Genomic DNA, 21,424 nt, shown 5'->3' with positions numbered 1-21,424 from the left:
GTGTTTTAAAGTGCTAGTTTTAGGCTATATAAAGTAGCAGATTTGTCTATTTGAATCCAAATTTTGCAAAGCATCAATTTTTATATATGCCAAATGATTGATGATGAACTGCTTGATTTTGGCAAAGTAAGAATTGGAAATAAAACAAGAAAAACAAGGTGAACTTATTGATAAAAATGTTCATGATTCAAAAAAGTAAAGCAATATTTTGAAAACCCCATTAGAAAAAAATTGATCTCATAGTCATTCTGTCAACTAGTTCCCACATGTAGTTTACTAGACTAGAGTACTGGACTAAATTACCAATAACTGAAATAATGTAAAAAAAAATTGGATTTTATTCCCCTAGTCTGTAATAAAAACAAAATTAAAAAGTTTATTTTCAGAAAACAACATTTTCACCAATTGAGAGTCTGGTAAGGAAGTGCAATCTCACAAGAAGAGGCCGGCAATGGAGGCGGAGGAGATGGGAGGAGACGGAGATGGTGAGGGCGAGATGCAAGGATGAGAGGCATTGATGGAGATGGTGAGGGCGAGATGCAAGGATGAGAGGCGTGAGATCCAGAGAGTGAGACATAGAGAGCGTAGATGAGATAGGAAAGAGAGAGAGAGAAACATAAAAATGCACATGTTGACCCATTTTATTGTGTGACCCGACCCGTCTCACGGATCTCGGTCTCACACAAGTTTTTGCCCATTATAATTGAGTAATTAAAGTTCTAAAATATTATATAAATCTCATAAATTTACACTCGTCATGACATCTCTGACAGTCATAGACACAAGTAATATTGATACAATTCTTGAATTGAGGAAAGTGTTGGAAAGAAAGTCTTGGAAAGAAAGTCTCTTGCAACTGACAAGGTTTGTTGGAAGTTTTGACGAAAATGACGTCGGCAAATAGCAAGATATAACGGCTCTTTATTGCTCAGTTCAATTCAAAATGACATTCCTGTTAATCTATCATTAATTGATACGACACTGTTTTCGAATCGCTTAAAACTCATTACAATATACTATATACAACCTTACACAACTTTTTTAGTTTGCTTATTCCATTTAATGAATATAATGTTGTAACTATTAAAAGAAATTTTTAAGGTCCAAGTCTGAGTATGATTTTAATTTTCGAGACGAATAATTTCAAAGATAAATGAGCAAGAGATACATAGGTCAATTATGAGTCTAAGAATATTCTCTCCCACCCCAATATTCTCAATACTAATATTCTAATATTCTTTTGAACGAGTAAATAATACCTCCGTAAGGCCAGGAGGGTAATAGTTATTTGCCATCGTTTTCAGAAAAAATCAATTCATTTCATTCTCTGGCTAACCATGGGACATCACAAATCCACAATTGTCTAATATGACCACAAAATAAATAAATAAGAAAACTAAAACAACAATCTATTCCATGAAAGATTTGATGTCCAAAGCCAACTAGCCAAGATGAGATTTCAACTAAGAAAAGAAAACATATAAAAGAGGCCAAGTCTATGCTATTCCTAAGAAGAATAAGCTATCTGTCCTAACACCTTCACTTCCCCAATAGAAGACTACACAGCACAAAACCTCTTCTCTCGCTGCTGGAATGGGTTAAAGACTTCAAATCAGCTGTAGTCCGTCAGCAGCATTCTTCTCCTTCACCTAAAAAAACGAGGTTTTGCTCACTTTCATCTTCTTTTCTGATTCTCTCCAACAATGCTGTGCTTCTTGGGTGCTGAAGGTGGAGGAGCAGATTTTTGAACGTTGCTCTGGGTGCTCGGACTTCCTTGAGATTTAGGAACAGCGGAAATGACCAACTTCACATGATCAGCTGAGACGACCTCATTCCATCCTGCATTGTTTTTCAGATCAGTCAGTTCACTGAAATAGATATTTAAAAATAATTAGTGAAATGTTGATGAGAATAGATAAAGTAAACAAATTGGAGAAACGGAGAGCATACTCTTTGTAAGAAAAGTTTTTACAGTGCCACTGGAGAATGGCAGCTGATGAGAATGAGTTTTGCTATCAGGATTTTCCACAGCATATGGTTGCACAGACATTGCACAGGATAGATTTTGATCACCAACTTCCACTGAAGCACACTCTTCATTATCTTGCCTGACCTTTGGCCCCTTCCCACGCCTGGTCACATGAACCCAATCATCAGATGGCACACTGGTTTTGCTGCCAAGGCTGAGATCACATCCACTTTGATCATGTGCTTTTGCCAAGTTCGTGCGGAGTGTGTGAATAGGGCAATTTTTCACAGACACAGATATGGACCCAATCATCACTTCACAGCCATTTTGTAGGCCGGAGACATCCTCTGCTACATCAAGAGTATTGGAGTCGGAATCAAACAGGGTGGGAGGACTGGATATTTCTGCCACCAGTGGATTTTCTGAAGAATCAGCAGTCCCACCAAGGCTTGCTTTTTCCTCACTCATTTGATCCTTTGCCTTCAGTTCCTTCTGCCTCAGCTTTTTCTGTCTTTTCTTTTCCAATAACTCAGTTTGCCTGTTCATATTTTTAGAGTAGTCATCCGAATAAGAGAAATCACTCACATAAATGGAAATACATCATAAAGTCAAAAGATTAAATTCGAAATATTTTCTCAAATGAAAACACAGATGTCCTTTTGGCAATTGGCATTAGCAGAAGCACCTCTTGAAAACAGTTTGGCACATTAAATATGAATAAGTACAACATACCTTCTCTGAGCAGCTTCTTCCTCTTCCACAAGCAATTTCTGGCATCTCAATGCCTCAGCTTCTTTGTCAGCAATCCATGCTTTTACCTGATCACAAAGGAACAACAGTAATCAAGGTAGGAGGATTAAATCCATTTTACAAGAGAGTTGAGCCAAAAGAGAACATCTATGCAACAACATGCCAAACTTTGATTCCAGATCAAATCCAAGAATGATGCATCACTGCATCAGGATTTATTATGTTCATATTCACATGCCAAAACTAAACGTTGATCACACAAAGGTTGTCAATTATTAACAGACGAGTATAGTATACCAGTTTCTGTTCAAAAGCGAAGCATATGCATGCAGCTAAATTCCTCAGCTCGAGGCAAACTTTTATAACTTCATCATCGAATAAATATTTTTGCATCGAGTCTGCTGTTCCAGCACATAGAAATGTTCCCTCACTAGCGTCATCAAGGACACTAAATAATTCCTGGGATGATATTGGAAGCCTAGAAGGTTTGGCTTCAATAATATCCTGCAAAAAATGCCTACTTAGCAAGGAAATCGAAAAAACAAGAAAGAGAAATACTAGAACTTGAAGATACGCGGGTTGGCAGAAAAAATCACCACTGCAACCTTACCATTAAGGTAGCGCCAGCTTTCATATAAACAGTTGGAAGACTCCACATCCAGGCACTTGATGTTTGGAGAGACTCTGTCAGTGTCTTGACAAGTAAGGTCCCAGGAATTTCCTAAAACAATTACTCCAAGTTTGTCAGTCTTCTCTCTGTATATGTGTGTATCTTGATTTCACATATTCATGAGGATTTATGTAGTAAGCATCCTATTACCTTTAGTGAAATGTCATCCAATGATGCAACTTCTTTAACCTCCTCCAATGAAAGCTGGCATGTAGATAACATTAATGAGCATTTTGTGATTGAAGGAAAACAATGCACAATGGTATAACAGTAGAAAGGAATTGACTACCTTATTCCAAAATGCTCCAAGAAAATCTCTATATTTGCGAGACTCCTGCATAATTTAAAACCATAAATATAGGTCTAGAAAAGTAAATATAAACACCAGATATTCAAGGACATTCAATTAGCAAACTTCAGCCAAATCACTTGTCAAGATGCTGTCTCACTTGACCAAAGGGTAATAAGGAATCTTGTCGTTGGTATTAAAAAACAAATCACCTAATTAAGGTGATTCGTGATTGGAAGACTATTCACAATCAAGTCACACTTACAGAATAAAACCCTAGAAGGTAATTTTTAAAATGAATAAATAACTGCATGAATACAGAAAAGGAAATAACCAACATCATCAGAGCCAAATAGTTAAACAAATGAAAATGCTTTGCCAAAATTATCTAATTAAAGAAGGTGATTCATGAGTGGAAGAGCACAAGCAATCAAGTTCATGGGTAGATACATAATTGATGAAAAAACCAAAAAAAAAAAACAGAAGAAGTAATTTTAGAAAATGAAGAAATAATTTCATGGTGCTCTAACTTTGCTTTTTTGAGTGGGTGTTCAATGGACAATGGGTGATTCCTGGTAGGGTTAAAGGTTTTGATAAAAAAACAGGAATTTCAAGAGAAACAGGAAGAAACATCATGAATGGCACTTAATCCCTGTGTGTTTGATGTAGCTTGTTTAGAATAAGAGGAATTATCAGAATTATGATGATTTACTGATGCCAATTAACAGTTCTAAGAATTATTGTGCACATTTTGTTTGGATTCATGTAAAGTCACATAAAAATGATATTCCCGTGGCTGACTTCAGATATAGTGTTCAAGCTCTAACATTTGGTTTGGAGGATTTTGTATATCTGTTTTTTTTTGGGTGTTTCACTTTGGAACCCTAATAAATACAGTAATCAAAATAACTTCATGATTTCAAAAAAGGAAACTGCCAACATCATCAGACTAAATAATCAAAGACAAACTAGGAATACCTTGTCAAAATTTAAGGCTCGACGGTGCAGGCGTATATGCCTTCGGTAGTTAATTGATGAAAAAAATTCTTGAGAACATTTCTCACATTTATGCATCTGAACCTTCACAGGAGTAACCATAGGCCAATATGGAAGATCTGCATGAAAAGCACAGGAGATAAGCAAGGACTTCCTATCATATTCATCAACTATATCTGTATACTTGTAGCAGTGGATGCAGGACTTTTTAATGTAAATAAATACCTTATGCCACTACTTCAATAAGCATAACAGCTAAGAGAATTTCATAACCATATGGATGGTTACCTTCATTGTTGAGCAGTTAAACTAGACCACTAGGAAAACATTTTAATACCTGGCTGCTCTAAGGCATGAAGTAACTGTATCCACTGTATAGGTTTGTCCCCTAAGATGATAGGCTCTTTCCCTGTAGCTTGACTAATCAATGTGTAAAGGGAATCATTCCCCTCAACTGATTCCATTGCATCTGAAGATCCAACAGTGATCAGCCTTGCAGTTGGCATCTATCTCTAAGCTAACCGCTCACAAAATGCAACTACAGTAAAAAAAAAATAAATAAATAAATAAAAAGAAGAAGAAGAAGAAGAAGAAGAGAGAAGTTATACAGTATATTATACAAAAATGACAAAATCACCTTGAAAAGGGGAAAATACGTACATTCCATTTAATCCAAACCTCCCCCCTACTTTGAACCAAATATGGTTTAAGTATAAAACTTTATCAAATATATATTCAGGTAAGAAAATTAATAAACTATGTTGCTAGAATTAGCGAAAAATCAAACCTAAATTGATATCAGAAATTAGTGTACAAAATACAGAAAACTTTCTGAAACAGTTCCAACCCAACATTTATGATGCAATGAGTGAACTACATGCATATCTTATACTACTTATGCCAGCCTCATTCTAGGATCAGCAATTGACAAACTCGAGCGGTTGAGTGTTCATGTACCCAGTTGGTAAAAGCTTAATTACACAATGCACTTTTACATGTTTGGCAAAGATTGCAAATGTTTTAGCCTACCTGAGCCAATAATCCGTAAGAAACTTGTACTGTACTATAGATTAACCATACAACATAACCAACATCATAAACCAAGCATGGGCTAAATGTGAGGACATAGAAACAGAATGAAAGTACCAACTAACAGTTCCAGGTAAAACTCAAAGCACTAGTGCAAAAACTCCAGTCGAACTTGAAACCTCAGGTTGACTGCATAAGAAGACACGATTTTATTAGTTATGAAGGCTGTCGAGCACTCAAGTGTAGTTGAATTCACATTTTGAGGCCAGGTGAATTAGTATTAACAAACTAAACCCTCCTGTCCAACTTAAAATCTCACACCAAAAGGCACATTTAGCATTAACAGAGTTAGAGGAAAACTTAATCGGCTCAACAACAAAATAAAAGCTCAAGTACAAGCAGGTGTGTAATAATAAAAAACTTCATTCTGACAACACAAATTATTCTGGCAACACAAATTCAATTGGGGCAAGGGGTTTAGCTGGTTTTCTGAACACTCCCAACTTCCAACTGGCAAGTGAGAAAGCTAATCCTCATTCACCTAGCCTCTAAATGCCATTTTAACTAAACTCTACACCCTGCAGACCCCAATAAACATTAACAAACCAAGAAATGGTCATATAACACCAATGCAGATAACTAAGAAGAGGGATAACAGCAAATTAAAATCCATCAAACAATTAGCAGGCAAAAATTAAGCAAAACACCTGAAAATGACATTCATTCCAGATCAAATAAAAATTCACATGATTGATGGTAATGCAGTTAGTTTCCCCTAGGGTTTGAGATCACATGATCCTCAATCCCCACACCCCCACATACTGAACAATTCAACAAAAAAGAATGAGAAAACATTCCACATACCAGCCAGAGATCACAGAGACCAATGCATTGGTTTGTGTGGGTGGATATACATATATACACACACATATATATAGATGGAGGGAGGGAGAGACGGATACAGAGAAGTAGCTGTACAGGGGAAGCTCTGTGAGAAGAGACCAAAAAGAAATAGCAGTAGAAATTAAATGCTATTAATGCAAATAAGGAAATTTTGTAAATCAGAATCGGAGCAGTTGATTACATTGTTTATCGTAAAAATAATTTTTTTTTTTTAAATTTCTTAACCTAGTCAATAAAAATAAATTAATAATGCATGTTTTGTGTATTATTTTTTAAAGAAAAGAATAGTATTAATACTTAGTTAGGTAAGTGGTAATAGATGACAAATACAATCTGGTGGGAATTAATCCTAAGAATGATAATATACCATACTTCTATATATGGGTACTTGATTTTATTGAATTTAAAGATTTAAGTTTTTTTTATGAATTTTTTTTTTATTTTTGATCATTATTTATATTGGTGCGAGCGAATATCTACATAATTACTATTATATGCGCACACATTACTATTGCCATTACATTCATACCGCATTGTATCTATTTAAACACAATTTATTTACCAACTTACTTCTATTACTTTTTGACTGATTAGTATGCTAGAAACAATTTGGCTAGATTTTGAAAATCTTAAACATCTATATATTAAATATACATATGAATCTGGAAATTTAATTTTTTCAAAAAGGTGTCTGAGATTAAAATTTTTTTGATACACTTGGTGTATATTGCATCATGATTCATGAACTTTCGAATATTTTAATATATATCATATTATGTTATTGGGATTATAAAATATTTGTAATGTCATATTATGTTATTCAGATTATAGAATGAGCAGTAGAATTTAATGCGTAGCGCTGAACGACTTTATGTAGCCTTTTAATAAAGACTTCGTAAATTTTGTAAATCACGGTAATTAAACGCTCAAGTGCTTTCACATTTGGTGATGAGATTCGATTTGAGTCTAATAACACCATCTTGGTCAATCCATATCCACGTACCCGGATTCACACGGTACTATGAATTCTGATTCGTGTGTATTTTGTGTTGTGATTATTTGTGTCTTGCGTTATTAAATTTTGTATCTTAAAAGTATAAATTCTGTACTTGAAACAAATTAATAATTGTGTCTTATGTTATAAATTTATGTATCTTGTGTTGTGAAATTCTGTGTCTAAGAACACAAATTAAGTACCTAAATCATATTTGAAAAATAAGTAAGTATATATAACATGTGTATGTGTCTTGTGTTATAAAATGTTGTACGTTACGAGTATAAATTCTACAACCCGTCTTTTCAATCCAGTTGGGTCCATAATATTATGCTATGTGTCTTGTGTTGTGATTTTTTTTGTTTTGTATTATGAAATTTTGTACCTCACGAATATGAATTTTGTACATCATTGTTTCAATCTAAGGTCCATAATGCTATGTGAACCTTGGTCAATGATATAAATTGCCCATCTTATTGATCTTTCTATACATCGATGTCTTCTTGAAGACATTTGGGCCAAATTTATTTTGGATGACAAATTTTACTATAGACCAAGGTCTACACAGCTATCTGGACTTCCGTCCAATTAATTCTGTTTTTATGACTATTCAATTTCATTTTATATACATTGTAGTTTCATTATAGTACAACTAAAGTATCATTTTGATTCAACTACAATTTTATTTGACAATATACATTCAATATGTGAAACATGTTATTGAATTTCATTTTATACACATTGTAGTTTTATTTCAACACCACTAAAGTATAATTCTAATTCAATTACGGTTTCATTGGACATTGGACAATATACATTATTAGAAAATGTGAAACCTGTTATTCAGTTTCATTTTATATACCCTATAGTTTCATTACAACACAATTAAAACATCTTTGATTCAACTACAGTTTCATTTGACAATAATACAATATACACTAAATATGTGAGACAATTTATACACTATAGTTTCATTACAACGCAACTAAAGTATTATTTTTTTTTTGAAAATACTAAAGTATTATTTTAATTCAACTATAGTTTCATTTGACAATGTACACTTGATGTGTAGCAAAAATGAGTGATGATGAGTGTACGGGTGTGAAATGTCGTCGTTCCGCTGAGGATTGTGGGTTATGGCACGCAATATGCAATCACAAAACTAAGCACTAGCACAAGGAAATCGACAAGAAGCTAAGCAAACGACAACAAGGTAGAACAAACACATATAAACAATAGATAAATACAAAATATAGAAATAGGACTCAAGTTAGGGGTATTACTTATTGATGCTTTAACACTTAAGGTTGGGGGAAGAACATTTTACCTAGGGTCATGAGGCAAGCACAAATAAATCCTAGTCAAAACAAGGATTAGAACAAGGATTGCCCCACTTCCGTGGTGTATCAACCCAAGTTCTTGAAGAACAAAAGCTATTTAAGTCTCAATCTACCCCTATTTCCATAGAAGCTAAGGGAAATTGGGTTTGAGATTGGGAAGGCTCAAGTCTTCCATCCAATTCCCATTGAGATGCAAGACTTTCCAAACACAAACAACAATTACTACGTATCAACTATTGCAAGATAGATTAAAGACCCAACTCAAACTCAAGAACCCTAAGTGGAGTTCTTCCCCTTTTTTCACAATAATCACAATTTAGGCATCAAAATAGATAATACAACCCTAAATCAAGCCCAGACCATAAACTAACTACTCATGATTAAATAACATAAAGAACACAAAAGCACAAGTAATAAACATAAATCTTGTAAAAGAAAAGAGATAAGAGAAAGAAAGCTTCCCTATTGAAATGGGTGGTAGAATCGTGAAATCCAAGCTTCAAATCCAAGATTACAAGCTCCAAAAGTGTTAAAAAAAAACATAGATCTAAATCTAATCTAACATAAAAATATGAAAGGGAGTGAATGAGAGTATCTAGGGTTCACCCATGGGTCAAAACCGAGTTCAAAATGCTCAAAACGAGCTTAAATAATAACAGAGCAGGTGACACACGGCCGTGTGTGTGCCGATATGCCTCCTCTCCAAAAAGTGCACTTTTCATTGTAAATCAGCAGAAAACACACGGCCTTTTACACAGCCGTGTACTTGGCCGTGTATTTTGATCTTCAAAACGTCATTTTATGGACTTATGGTCTTAAAACAAGTTGTAGCCCTTCGGGTCTTCTTTTCAAAGGCGCAACAATCACCTTATTTGAACATTTCTAGGCTGAGATATGATCAAAATACCGAATAGTGTCAGATTTGGGCGATATCTGTAAGTTTCGACAATTTTGACCCATTTGGATTCCTTTTTAAACTTTAATCTCTTCATAAGAGTTGGAGCTCGTTGAGTCTTCGTTCCATTTGCACAAGAATCACTCAATTTGGATATTTATATGCCGAGATATCGTCCAATCACTAAGACGTCGACGTGCAGAAATTTCAACACCTTGACATTTTGCTTCTCTTTTGTTTTAGTTTGCCCAAATGACCAATACCATTGAAAATAGACTCTTAGGCTTACTTTGAAGTGTTGTATTCATCTCCATACCTTCTCCTTGACTCCCATTGACTCCAAATGCATCCAAAACGCATGAAAATCCTCATCTTTGCTTAATTGCTTCCAATGCTTTCCAACTCATACTCCTTGCAAAATAACACAAATAAGCACTAATTCTCATGGAATTTGGAATGATCTAAAAGCAAAATGACTTAGTGAAAAGAAGAAAAATATAAACAAATAAGCACATATCAACATTCAATATATGAGACATGTTACTTAGTTTCATTTTAGATACACTGTAGTTTCATTACTGCACAACTAAAGTATCATTCTAATTCAACTACAGTTTCATTTGGCAATATACAGTCATTATGTAAGACATGTTATTCAGTGATATATAACCATTTTTAAAGGTAATAAGAGGGTTTAGTAAATACATTGTCAACTTAGATTTTAAATTATGATTATATAGTTGTTAATAATATAATTAAATATTTTATTTAATTGGGTCGTCACAAAATAGAAATAAATAACTCTTTCTTTTTTGTACTACTGGTTTGTTAATACAAAACACGTGAGAAAAGTACAACTATAAAGAAAGTGTGTATTTAAAAAAAAAATCTTCATTTATGCATAAATATTAATTGTTTATCATATTCTTATTTGGAAAAAGATACTTTAAAATTTTCTAGGAGAAATTGTTTTAGAACATTTTATAAAATTTTCATAAATTTGTGGAAGGAGATATTTTAGCAAAAAGATAAAAATCTAATTTTTCACGTAAGAGCTTACATCAGGGAGCTACCCCATATGAGGTAAGTGCTAACATCATTCAATAACGATCTCCCTCCTATATAATGTTGACTAAACTTTAGTCTTCACCACAACAAGTACACAATCTGAAAAATGGAGACAACCTTGTTCCAATTCTTTGTTTGATTCGTGTCTTGTGGGTTCTCATTTTTATCTAAGGTTGCACTTTTGTTTTTCTTCATTTACTCTATTAATGTTTGATTGATATTTATTTTGACCTCTCGATTATACATATCGAATGTCTCTTTCTATTCTCTGATTTGTTCTTGGATTGTTTCATTTTTGTTGTAGAGAACTATTTCTTTATGGATCAATCCTTAAACACACATGTATGGTGGCTGTTTCTTTCTTTTTCTTTTCTTTTCTTTTTTAATAGTGTGAAAGGCATATAATTAATATTATTATGTTTCACCGTACCGCTTTCATGTCTAATGTATATTTAGTGTATGTGTCTTAGATTTTTTTTTTTAGGAATTATATATATGAGATTTTTTTGTTCATCATACTGAAATGAGAGTGTTTTTTAGATCGATCTAATATACAATCTTTTGATACCTTGTCAATTTGTTTCAAATTTTTTATTTTATTTAGATATGATCATACCTAAGATTTTTAAGCTAGATTTTCTATGAGGTTTCAGATCCAATATTGTAGAATAAGATATTATATTCTTATGTTTCACCTATTTCATGATTAATGTATATGTCTTTTCTTTTTTGGAGTAATTATATGTATGAGATTATTTGTTCATCTGCTCAAATGAGAATCTTTTTTTAGATCGATTTGGTTTTGCTCTAATATTTATATTTTTTTATTACTTTGTTTCTCACTATTTCTAAACTTTGATTCTTTGTCTAGATGTTTTAAATTTTTTACTTTTATTTAGTTTAATTTGTAAGATTTTTTTAAAGCTAGATTTGCCGTAGGATTGCAAATTGTAGAATTTGATCTTATGTTTCACTTCTTTCATATCTAATTTATATTGACTATTGAGTTGTATATATGTTTTAGATTTTTTGAGTATTGCTATTTGCTATGATCTTTTCGTGTATCTATTAGTGTTTTCTCTCAGTGTGCCACATTAGGAATGCCTTTTGGACCTTGATTCCTTTGGTTCTTACAAATATTTTGCTTTTTATTGTTTTTAGATCTGTTATATATATGTAAGATATTTTTTCAGCTTCATTTTCATTGTATTCCATTAGTTGCTTTGATACTTTTAGTTGAACTAGTAATCTTTAATTTGATTGCTAATTTGTTCTTGGAATTTGTTGTAGAGGACTACTCTATTTTTTTTGGGTTGTGCAAAGGTATGATAGTTTTAACAAGATATCTATCCATTCTGATTGCCAAGTAGTTTGCAGGTTTCTTAATGGTACGTCACCGGATCTCTCTTATGCGGGTTGTGTGATACAAAAATGCCGAGACTTTCAAAGACACTTTGAAGCAGTGTCCTTTCAATTTGTCCCGAGATCAGTGAATAAGGTTGCTCATGCTCTTGCAAGAGCCACTCGTTCTCAAATTGGTCCTCACTGTTGGTTGCTTTCTATTCCTTTATGTATTGAACATCTTTTATAATGAAATTTGGTGCTTTCTTTTTCAAAAAAAAAAAAAATTAGAATTGGTTCTTGTTTTGCACTTCTTCCTCGTCTTAATACATAGCGAGTGAATATGTATGTTTGATATTTCTTTGTGCATCACTTGAAATTTGATCAGAGTCACTTTTTTTTTTTTTTTTTTTTTTGTGTAAAAGTAAAGATCTGATATGATTTTGCTGTAATCTTTTTTTTTTCTTTATTTTCTTGTGTATCTCACAATTTGCTTTTGCATTGATAATTGCAGCTAAAGAGTGCTAGCTTGTTGCCAAAGATATACTAGCTCTATCTTCCTCAAAGATAAAGAGTTATGAGTTATTAGACAAAAAACTCCATCGTGCAATGAATGAGTTAGATCTCTAAACCAGAGATATAGCCCGTCCAATGCAAACAAAAAAATAAATTGGAGGATATTTTTTGTCTCAACTAAACGTACATTTACCTTTTATATTATAGGCTCAATGCTCAAGAAAGCCAACTGTGGAAGCTCACAACTGGCTATGTGGGACGACCCCATGAAAGTTGAGCTTGAGAAGCTTCTAATTCCTCACATAAAGGATGTTTGCCAGAGTATTGAATGTGGTTACAGTGATGAGGAAGAAGCAAAACAGGCCGTGTTAACCAGTATCCTTTTTCTGTAGTAGTGCCACAGTGAAACCAGACTGACGTTGATTGGGCGACGTAGTATCCTTTTTCTGTAGTAGTGCCACAGTGAAACCAGAACAGGAAACTACATGTTGCATATGCCATTTGTATAGCCTTAACTTTCTCCTCTTCTGTCACTGGCCTTTTGTTTGATACTTTAAGGCTCCAGAAGAACAGCAATGGTGAAGCTTGTATCTACTATACACTACCGGCCTGCTGTGAACTCCAAGGCTCAACAAGCATTACGGAAACTAGAAACTAAGGCAACTTTGAAAGTTAAACTAGTAGAAGATTTGTCATTCATAAATATATTGCTAGAAAAAAAAATGTTCATGAACATAGTTAAAAATTACTCCAATTATAATGTGGAGTAAATATAATGTTTGTAGTTACTGATATTAGTTATTGGCTCAGTGTATATTTATTGTCGTCTTTGGAAGTGTGCTTTAAATTGTAACAAATAAGTCTTATTATTTGATGTAGTTCAAATCCTTTGACATTAAAAATATTCACATTACCACCTTTGACAGGTGTGGCACACACTCACATTCAAAATTCATAATAAAACTTAATGTATTATAATTGGTACGTCTAACATAATAACTAAATCGTTTAATTTTTTTATATGTGGATAAATGTTCATCAAAATTTCAAATACATTTCATTCATTCAAAACTAAATTTATAATTTAAACTATGAATTTTGTCAAAATTTATGTGGTTGATATATATATATATATATATATATATATATATATATATATATTAAAACTTACCATTGATCCACCACACATATATGAGCTGAAATGGACAGATGAATATTTAACTACTCGATTTCCATCCAACAATATAATATTGGTTAGTAAATGGTGGAACTTACCATTCTAACTTCTTACTTCCCAATCAATTGGGTTTTACCGTCCAACATATAAACATTAGTCGAAAATTTCGACCAACATATAGTGTAGGCCGAAAATTCCAACCAGCCGAAAATTCCAACCAACATATAATGTTGGTTAGAAATTCCGATCAACATATAAAAGTTGGTCAAAAATTCTTACCAACTTACCATCCAACCATCTCTATCGTCCTACAATTTATTTTATTTATTTAAAAAAAAAAAAAAAACAATCAATGCTTCTCTTGGGCGGAAATGTTGGTCTGAAAAGATGAACTTTCTAGCAGTGTATTACAATTTTTTTTTAAATCATGTGGACTCAGATTTGAATGAATACTTCACATTTGGCTTATAGTTATCCTCCTCAATATTATCACATTTTAATCCATACTCCAAATAACAAAAGAAATCTGCAATCACTATTTGAGGGTATGCATGGGATAAACTCTACTCATATGTAATAGCCTGCAAACATCACAAAAGAAATAAAAAGTATTAGGAAGACTTTGTGCGGCAATTCAAGTTCAACTAAGAGGGTATGAAATTTGCTTTCATCTTTATAAGTGTAACGAAAATGTAATAATTAGTTTGGTAGTAATATTTGATTCGGTGCCAAATATACCAAAAAAAAAAAAAATCATGTTTAGAAATGTAAAGTAAATGTAATTATTACATTTACATTTAAGTTACATGTAATAATTAATTTTGGATATAATCATATTTAATGCATTCCAAGTCCTTCAATATTAAAAATATATATTCACATAAACCACTTTTGACAATATATATATTAAAAAAAAAAAAAGTAAAGTGTAATAAACTACTTGAATATTATTATGTTCGAACCCGGGTGATGGGGCTTAAATTCTTTGGGATGAAGATATTTGAGAAACTATAGAACAGATATTACCTTGTAAAGAATCATGAGCATTTTTTTTAAAAGAAATATGGAGTATCAAGTATTTACTTTTTATAGATTTATGACATGTAATTTGGGGATGGCTTAAATAAGAGTCGTTTGAGATTAATTTACAGTATCTGTTCCATTCTTGTAATTTTACAACTCATCCGAATGTCACATCGGAGTGGGAGTACATCTTAGAAATATATATATCCGCTCTACCAAGTATGGATACTAACTAAACAATTAAACAATATATAATAAATACACAAATTAAAAATTAGGATGGGTATTAAAACTAAATACAATTTATACTGTATTCGTCATTCTTGTAATTCACAACTTATCTTGGCCCCACCTCGAAATGAGTGTATATTTTAAAATTTTGCATCACTTGGAGTATGAACACAAACTATTTTTCATCTTAATAAAAAATTCAAATAATATAAAAGAAATAAACAAACTAAAGTTTAGAATCCATTATAAAAATTAATATAATATAAATATTATAACATAATATCTTAATTGTTCAACATTGTAAATAAATATTTATCAAAAATTTAAATAAATTTCATTCATTAACCCATATTAAAGTTAATCGTTAAAATATTGGGTGGACTAAATTTTATATGGATTGTCTGTGTATTTATGTGTATATACACTTTTTTAGCACTACTGAATTTAGAGCAAATACCAATTTTGGTCACACGACTATTAACAAAATGACAATTTTGGTCCACATGTTTAATTTCTACCAATTTTGGTCCCACGACTTTGTTTTAGTACCAATTTTGGTACCACGACTATTGTTTTAGTGCCAAAATTCATCGCGCGGGTCACCCATCTGTTTAAAACGTGCCGAAATCTAAAATTTTTAAAAGTACTTTCGTCCTTTTCAACTCAATATTTCAATTTGAGCATGAATAACGAGATTTAAGCCCTAAGACTATCATAATTCACAGTTCTTCTCCTCAAATTAAAGTAAAATAGGAAAAAAAACTGCGAATTTTGATCGATCTTAGTACTTAAAATTCATTTATGCATGCTCAAATTGGGTTATTAAGTTGAAAATGACGTAAATACCATTAACAATTTTAGATTTTTTTCACGTTTTAAACGGATGAGTGACCGGCGCGATGAATTTTGGCACTAAAATAATAATCGTGGATGGAAATTGGTATTAAAACAAAGTCGTGGGACTAAAATTGGTAGAAATTAAACATGTGGACCAAAATTGTCATTTTGCTAATAATTGTGGGACCAAAATTGGTATTTGCTCACTGAATTTATTAGAATGTAGTATCTGTTCATCCATATTTTCTCATATACAAATTTTAAAATCTACGACAATCCACCACTTATTACTATTACCAAAAAAAATAAATCTACATGGGAATTTTGTGAATATTTGTGGTTTATATTATACTAGGCATGTGTTTATAATTCTTTCTTTTATTGACATTCATAAATATTTTGAGAAAATGTAATGTTCATGAATCTAATTAAAAATAACCAATTATAATGTAAAGTAAATGTCTATAGTTGTTTGATATTAGTTGGTGACTCGATGTTAAATAATAAATGGTTTTGAACTTGGTTTCAATTAATGCAGTCCGAATCCTTTTACATTAAAAGCGTTCTCATTGCCACATTTGAGAATGTGTAATAATAAAAGACTTAAATGTTAATGTGTAATAGAATTTTATTAATTATGTGTAATCTATGGATGACCTTGATCCGAAGTAGTCTAAGATTAATTGATTGCATTCACTATCTTGTTCCATTATTGTAATTTCACAACTTATCTCGAGGTAAATGTACATTTTAAAAACTTTGCATCTGCTCCACCATATGTGATATACTAATTATTTTTTATCTTAATAAATAATTCAAAAATATAAAATAAATACACAGTAAAATTCAAAATCCATAACACAACTAAATGTAATATATAAATTTAATTTTTTTTAAAGGCAAATAAATATATATCAAAATTTAAATAAATTTTATTGGTCTAAAAATCTATATCTATACTATTAATAAAAATAAAATCGTCAATTTTAATTCCCCGTCCAAAACATTCATATATTATTAAGGTTTGCGAAATATTGTAAAATATGGTAATACAATTTCTATTCGTATTACAAATGTATATTAAAATTAGTTTGCGTAATATTGTAAAATATGGTAATACAATTCGTAATAATACAGTGGGGAGATTTTGGATAAAATATTGTAATACAATTCTTAATACAATATAATTTTCCCTACTTTCCTATTCGTAATACAATTCTAGATTAAACTTACTAATCGTAATAATACAAAATATATATTTCCCTGCAAATTCAAATTACTAATCGTAACTCAAATTCAAATTATTTTTAATAACCTTTACATTTTATTATATACAAATTTTGATTTATTTGTTGTTTTAAATTATTGATTTACTCCAACTAATTTGTTAATTATTATGTACTTATTTAATTTTATTATTTCTCAAAAATATTGCAGAGGTTAGCAAACCAAATAATATATATGCAATTAATATATAAGATTTAATATTACAAATAGAAGATGCATTTATAGTTGTGTATTTAAAGTACGAATCATTCTATAAAAATTATCTAAATATTGATCCTTTTTGTTTGTTTAGAAAAAGAGTCAATATTGCAAACAACTTTTGGTTATTCAGCATTTAATCCAGTTCATTCGAGATTGAATGATGAGCAAATTTATTTTTCTACTAGCCTATGTGCCGTTGCCAATGGATTTGGTGTCGCCGGAGTGGGAGCAGCGGTGGTGATAGTCCGGTCGGTATTTGGTAAGGCCATAGCGGCGGAGGGTTGTCGACGAAGAGTTAACGGCGAAGCAAGGAAAAGAAAAAAAAAAGAAAAAAAAAAAGAGGAAGGGCCTATCGCTCGCGATACCAAATTAACGATTGTATTTTCCAATAACTGATTACAACAGGAATAGAGACCTATAGGAGAAGGAGTAGAGAGCTACCCTATTCTATAGGATGTGGTTATTGACTTGACTAGACTAGAACCACATGAATGGAGAGCATACATTATAACAAAATAATAACAATAATAATAATAATAATAATAATATGCCTAACCGTGCCTATTTTCTTCTGTATAAAATGCAGCCATAATTCATAAATAATTTTCTTTACTCAATATAAATAACTGCAGTAACTGGTAATGAAGCATTGTTTGGTGGATTTATTGTTTGCTCTCCATCGACACCTATATATTAATATACCCAGCAAAGGTACTACTATTAAAAAATATAATATAACATAATAGGTTAAATTATATGCAAATTTTGATTTATTTGTTTGGTTAAATTGTTGCAGTTAATGTTCGTCAAAATCCATTCAAAGATAATAATGTGGACAATGGAGGAACATCATTAAGTGCAACAACAAATGATATATGTTATATTCAAATTGTGATATTTCTCATATCGACTAAAGTAATATTGTAATCTTATTTTATATATGTATAAATACTATTTTGTCTTTATTTTATGCAATTATTTATTTTGTAAAAAATTGTAGTTGCTAGCAACCCAAGGTTATATGCGAATTGAACAATACAATTGGGTCCTTCACACCTTCGACTGTCATCACATATGGTACAATTTTCTCTATTAGTTTACTACTTATTTCTTCACTTGTTCTATATGATAAATGTGTTGTTATATACGCTTGAATAAAAATAAATTCTATATGATCAATGCAATGTTATATATGTTTGAATAAAACAAATTGCAGTTGATATGTGTAACATGTTTACACCGTCCAATAAACGTTCATTGAATATGCCAAATATGTCAAGTTCAACGTCTTCATCACGCCAACCATTAGCTGATGTTACAAATGGTAATTTATATTTTATACTTCACTTCATTAATTTTGGCTTTTATTATTTTCACTGTGCTATCTCTCCACCAAGTGCGAATAGTAGCTAAATAATTAAACACTATATAATAAACACACAAATTATAGTTTGGAATCCATAAAAAAATTAAATATGAATTAAATTTGATTCATCATCCTTGTAATTCACAACACATTCCGACTCACCTCGAACTCTCGAAGTGAGTGTACATTTTAAAATTTTGCATCACTTCAGCTAAGTGTGAACACAAACTATTTTTATCTTAATAAAAAAAAATTCAAATAACAGTAGTTTGAGATTGATTAATTGTATTCACTATTTGTTCCATTCTTTTAATTTCACAACTCACCCTAATGTCACATTGGAGCAGACATACATTTTAGAAATGTACATTTGCTTCACCGTGTGTGAATACTAACTAAATAATTAAAATATATAATAAATACACAAATTAAAGTTCATAATCCATAATGAAACTAAATATAATTTAAATTTTATTCACCATTCTTGTAATTCACAACTCACCAGACCCATGATGTAGCAAAGATATGATATGAGTATATGGGTCCCTCAAGAATTTGAGGGTTATGGCACATAATTAATATGCAAATACTAGCAACTAGGCACTTGCACTAAGAAATAACCAAGAAGTTAAGCTGTCCATAAAAAGTTTAAGGCAACCATAACTATACAAGTTAGAACAAACACATATAAACAAGAAATAACCAAAAACTAAGGAAAATATGACTTAAGTTAGGAGCACAATCTACTAGGTGCAAACAAATTAACCTATAAGATTAGGTTCGTCAAAAAAAAAAACCTATAAGATTAGGAAAAACGCATAATAACTGATGAATTGAGGAGATGTACGTAAAAACCACACTCGTGATCATTTAAACAAGAATGGGAGAGGGAGAAGAAGATTACAATTTTGCCCTTGCTAATTTTGATAATTACAAAAGCATCCGGCCTTTATTTGTTTTATATGTATTTTTATAATGTTAAATACTTATATTTAAAGTTTGTATTATTAAATATAAATTATATCATTTTAAAGATCTCATTGAGACAGTCAAAACAAGACTAATATTAAATATATATTAACTAAAATTTCAATACATACATTAAACATAACAACCTAATAAAAATTAAAATACATACGACATAATACCCATAGGTAAAAACTTGTGTGAGACTGTCTCACAAGTCTCAATCTATGAGACGGACCGGATCTTTGATTAATGAGGTCAAAGATCCAGCCCACTAATAAAAATTTGACTCATTAATCAATTATTTGACCCGTCTTACAGAATGAGACCCGTGAGACGGGCTCCCATAAGTGTTACTCAAAAGTGCAATTTTCTCTAAAATAAAATTAATAATTTCCTAGTCCACCCCCACTGCTACCAAAATTATCAAGGAAAAAATTTGTGTGAGACCCGACCATCTCACGGGTCTTAATCCGTGAGACGGGTCGAATCTTTGATTATTAAGGTCAAACATCCCAACCCGTGAGACGGTCTCACACAAGTGTTACCCAATTATCAAAATATTTGTCAAATTGACAGTTTGATTCAACTCCTCCTCCATACTCTTGATTTCTCCCTACACTACTAATTTGTAGTTGTTGGCGCTTATTAGATTCACGCACAGTTGGATCTTCTATCAAATTTAAATGCATTCTTAAGATTTTGTTTTCTTCTCTTCATTCTGCCAATACAAGAATCGTTTAAAAAAGACGTAGAACCTGCATTTAGAGTTCTCCAATCACAATTTGTAATAGTCAAGGGACCGGCATGTTTTTAGGATGAGCATGTATTGCATGATATAATGTCATCGTGGATTATAATGCACAGTATGATTATTGAGGATGAACGTGATGAGCAAGCAGATATACAAAGTTAAAAGGGAAAAACAAGCCCTTGAAGTTGATATAGAGATGAGAATATTTTATTTCAAGTATTTCCTGCTTGACATAAACAAATTAAAAATAAAGAATCTCATTATGCATTCCGTAATGCATTGACTTAGCATTTGTAGGAACCACGGACGGAGTCAGAAATTTCATTTAGTAGGAGCAAAAGATTAAAACAAATGAAATATTTTGAAAGAAAAGATTAATCAAGTAGGAAGATTTGACCTCTACTACAACACATTCATACTTAATCATTTAAACTACTTCATCTTTAATTAATTTATATCTATATTATTTACTTATATCTAAACATTATATATATATATATAATCTTAATTATGAGAACCAATCCCTAGGTGAGAACGTGTGGACAAATCGAAACCATTAATCCACAAGATATTATGGATAGAAATTAAGTAAAATTAGTGTACGCATAAATTTGGTATTTTGGTGTAAATGAGTTGAAGATGAATAGAATTTAGTGTGAGAATATTAATTTGATGTGACATTTAGTGTTTTGGTGTAATGTAGATTGGAGATGCTCTTACTTAAATTAATGGAAAGACCAAGACCCGTTAAAACCAATTGAAGGATCAGAGATAGTTAAATTGAAAATTTCGAACTAAATGCACTATACTTGGATGACTCCA

General features: G+C 31.5%; 1 protein-coding gene across 2 annotated transcripts; it reads right to left on the bottom strand.

The window, feature by feature from the left end:
* Positions 1 to 1,297: 1,297 nt before the first annotated feature.
* LOC116012574 lies at positions 1,298 to 6,722 on the bottom strand. Of its 2 annotated transcripts, XM_031252145.1 has the most exons (11): positions 6,568 to 6,720; positions 5,821 to 5,892; positions 5,012 to 5,212; positions 4,657 to 4,793; positions 3,679 to 3,723; positions 3,540 to 3,593; positions 3,330 to 3,440; positions 3,017 to 3,223; positions 2,702 to 2,787; positions 1,951 to 2,507; positions 1,298 to 1,839 (listed from the first exon to the last, which is right to left on the bottom strand). In XM_031252145.1, the coding sequence occupies exons 3-11, from the start codon at positions 5,178 to 5,180 to the stop codon at positions 1,676 to 1,678; spliced, it is 1,530 nt and encodes a 509-aa protein (XP_031108005.1). In that variant the 5' UTR covers positions 5,181 to 5,212; positions 5,821 to 5,892; positions 6,568 to 6,720; the 3' UTR covers positions 1,298 to 1,675. The 2 variants fall into 2 exon arrangements, with proteins under 2 accessions (XP_031108005.1, XP_031108006.1); XM_031252146.1 differs by lacking the exon at positions 5,821 to 5,892 and having other exon boundaries at positions 6,568 to 6,722.
* Between the last annotated feature and the right edge of the window lie 14,702 nt (positions 6,723 to 21,424).

This window comes from Ipomoea triloba, chromosome 3 (genome assembly GCF_003576645.1).
Source record: "Ipomoea triloba cultivar NCNSP0323 chromosome 3, ASM357664v1".
In the NCBI taxonomy this organism is placed as follows: Eukaryota; Viridiplantae; Streptophyta; class Magnoliopsida; order Solanales; family Convolvulaceae; genus Ipomoea; species Ipomoea triloba.
This window is presented reverse-complemented; position numbering and strand designations above follow the sequence as displayed.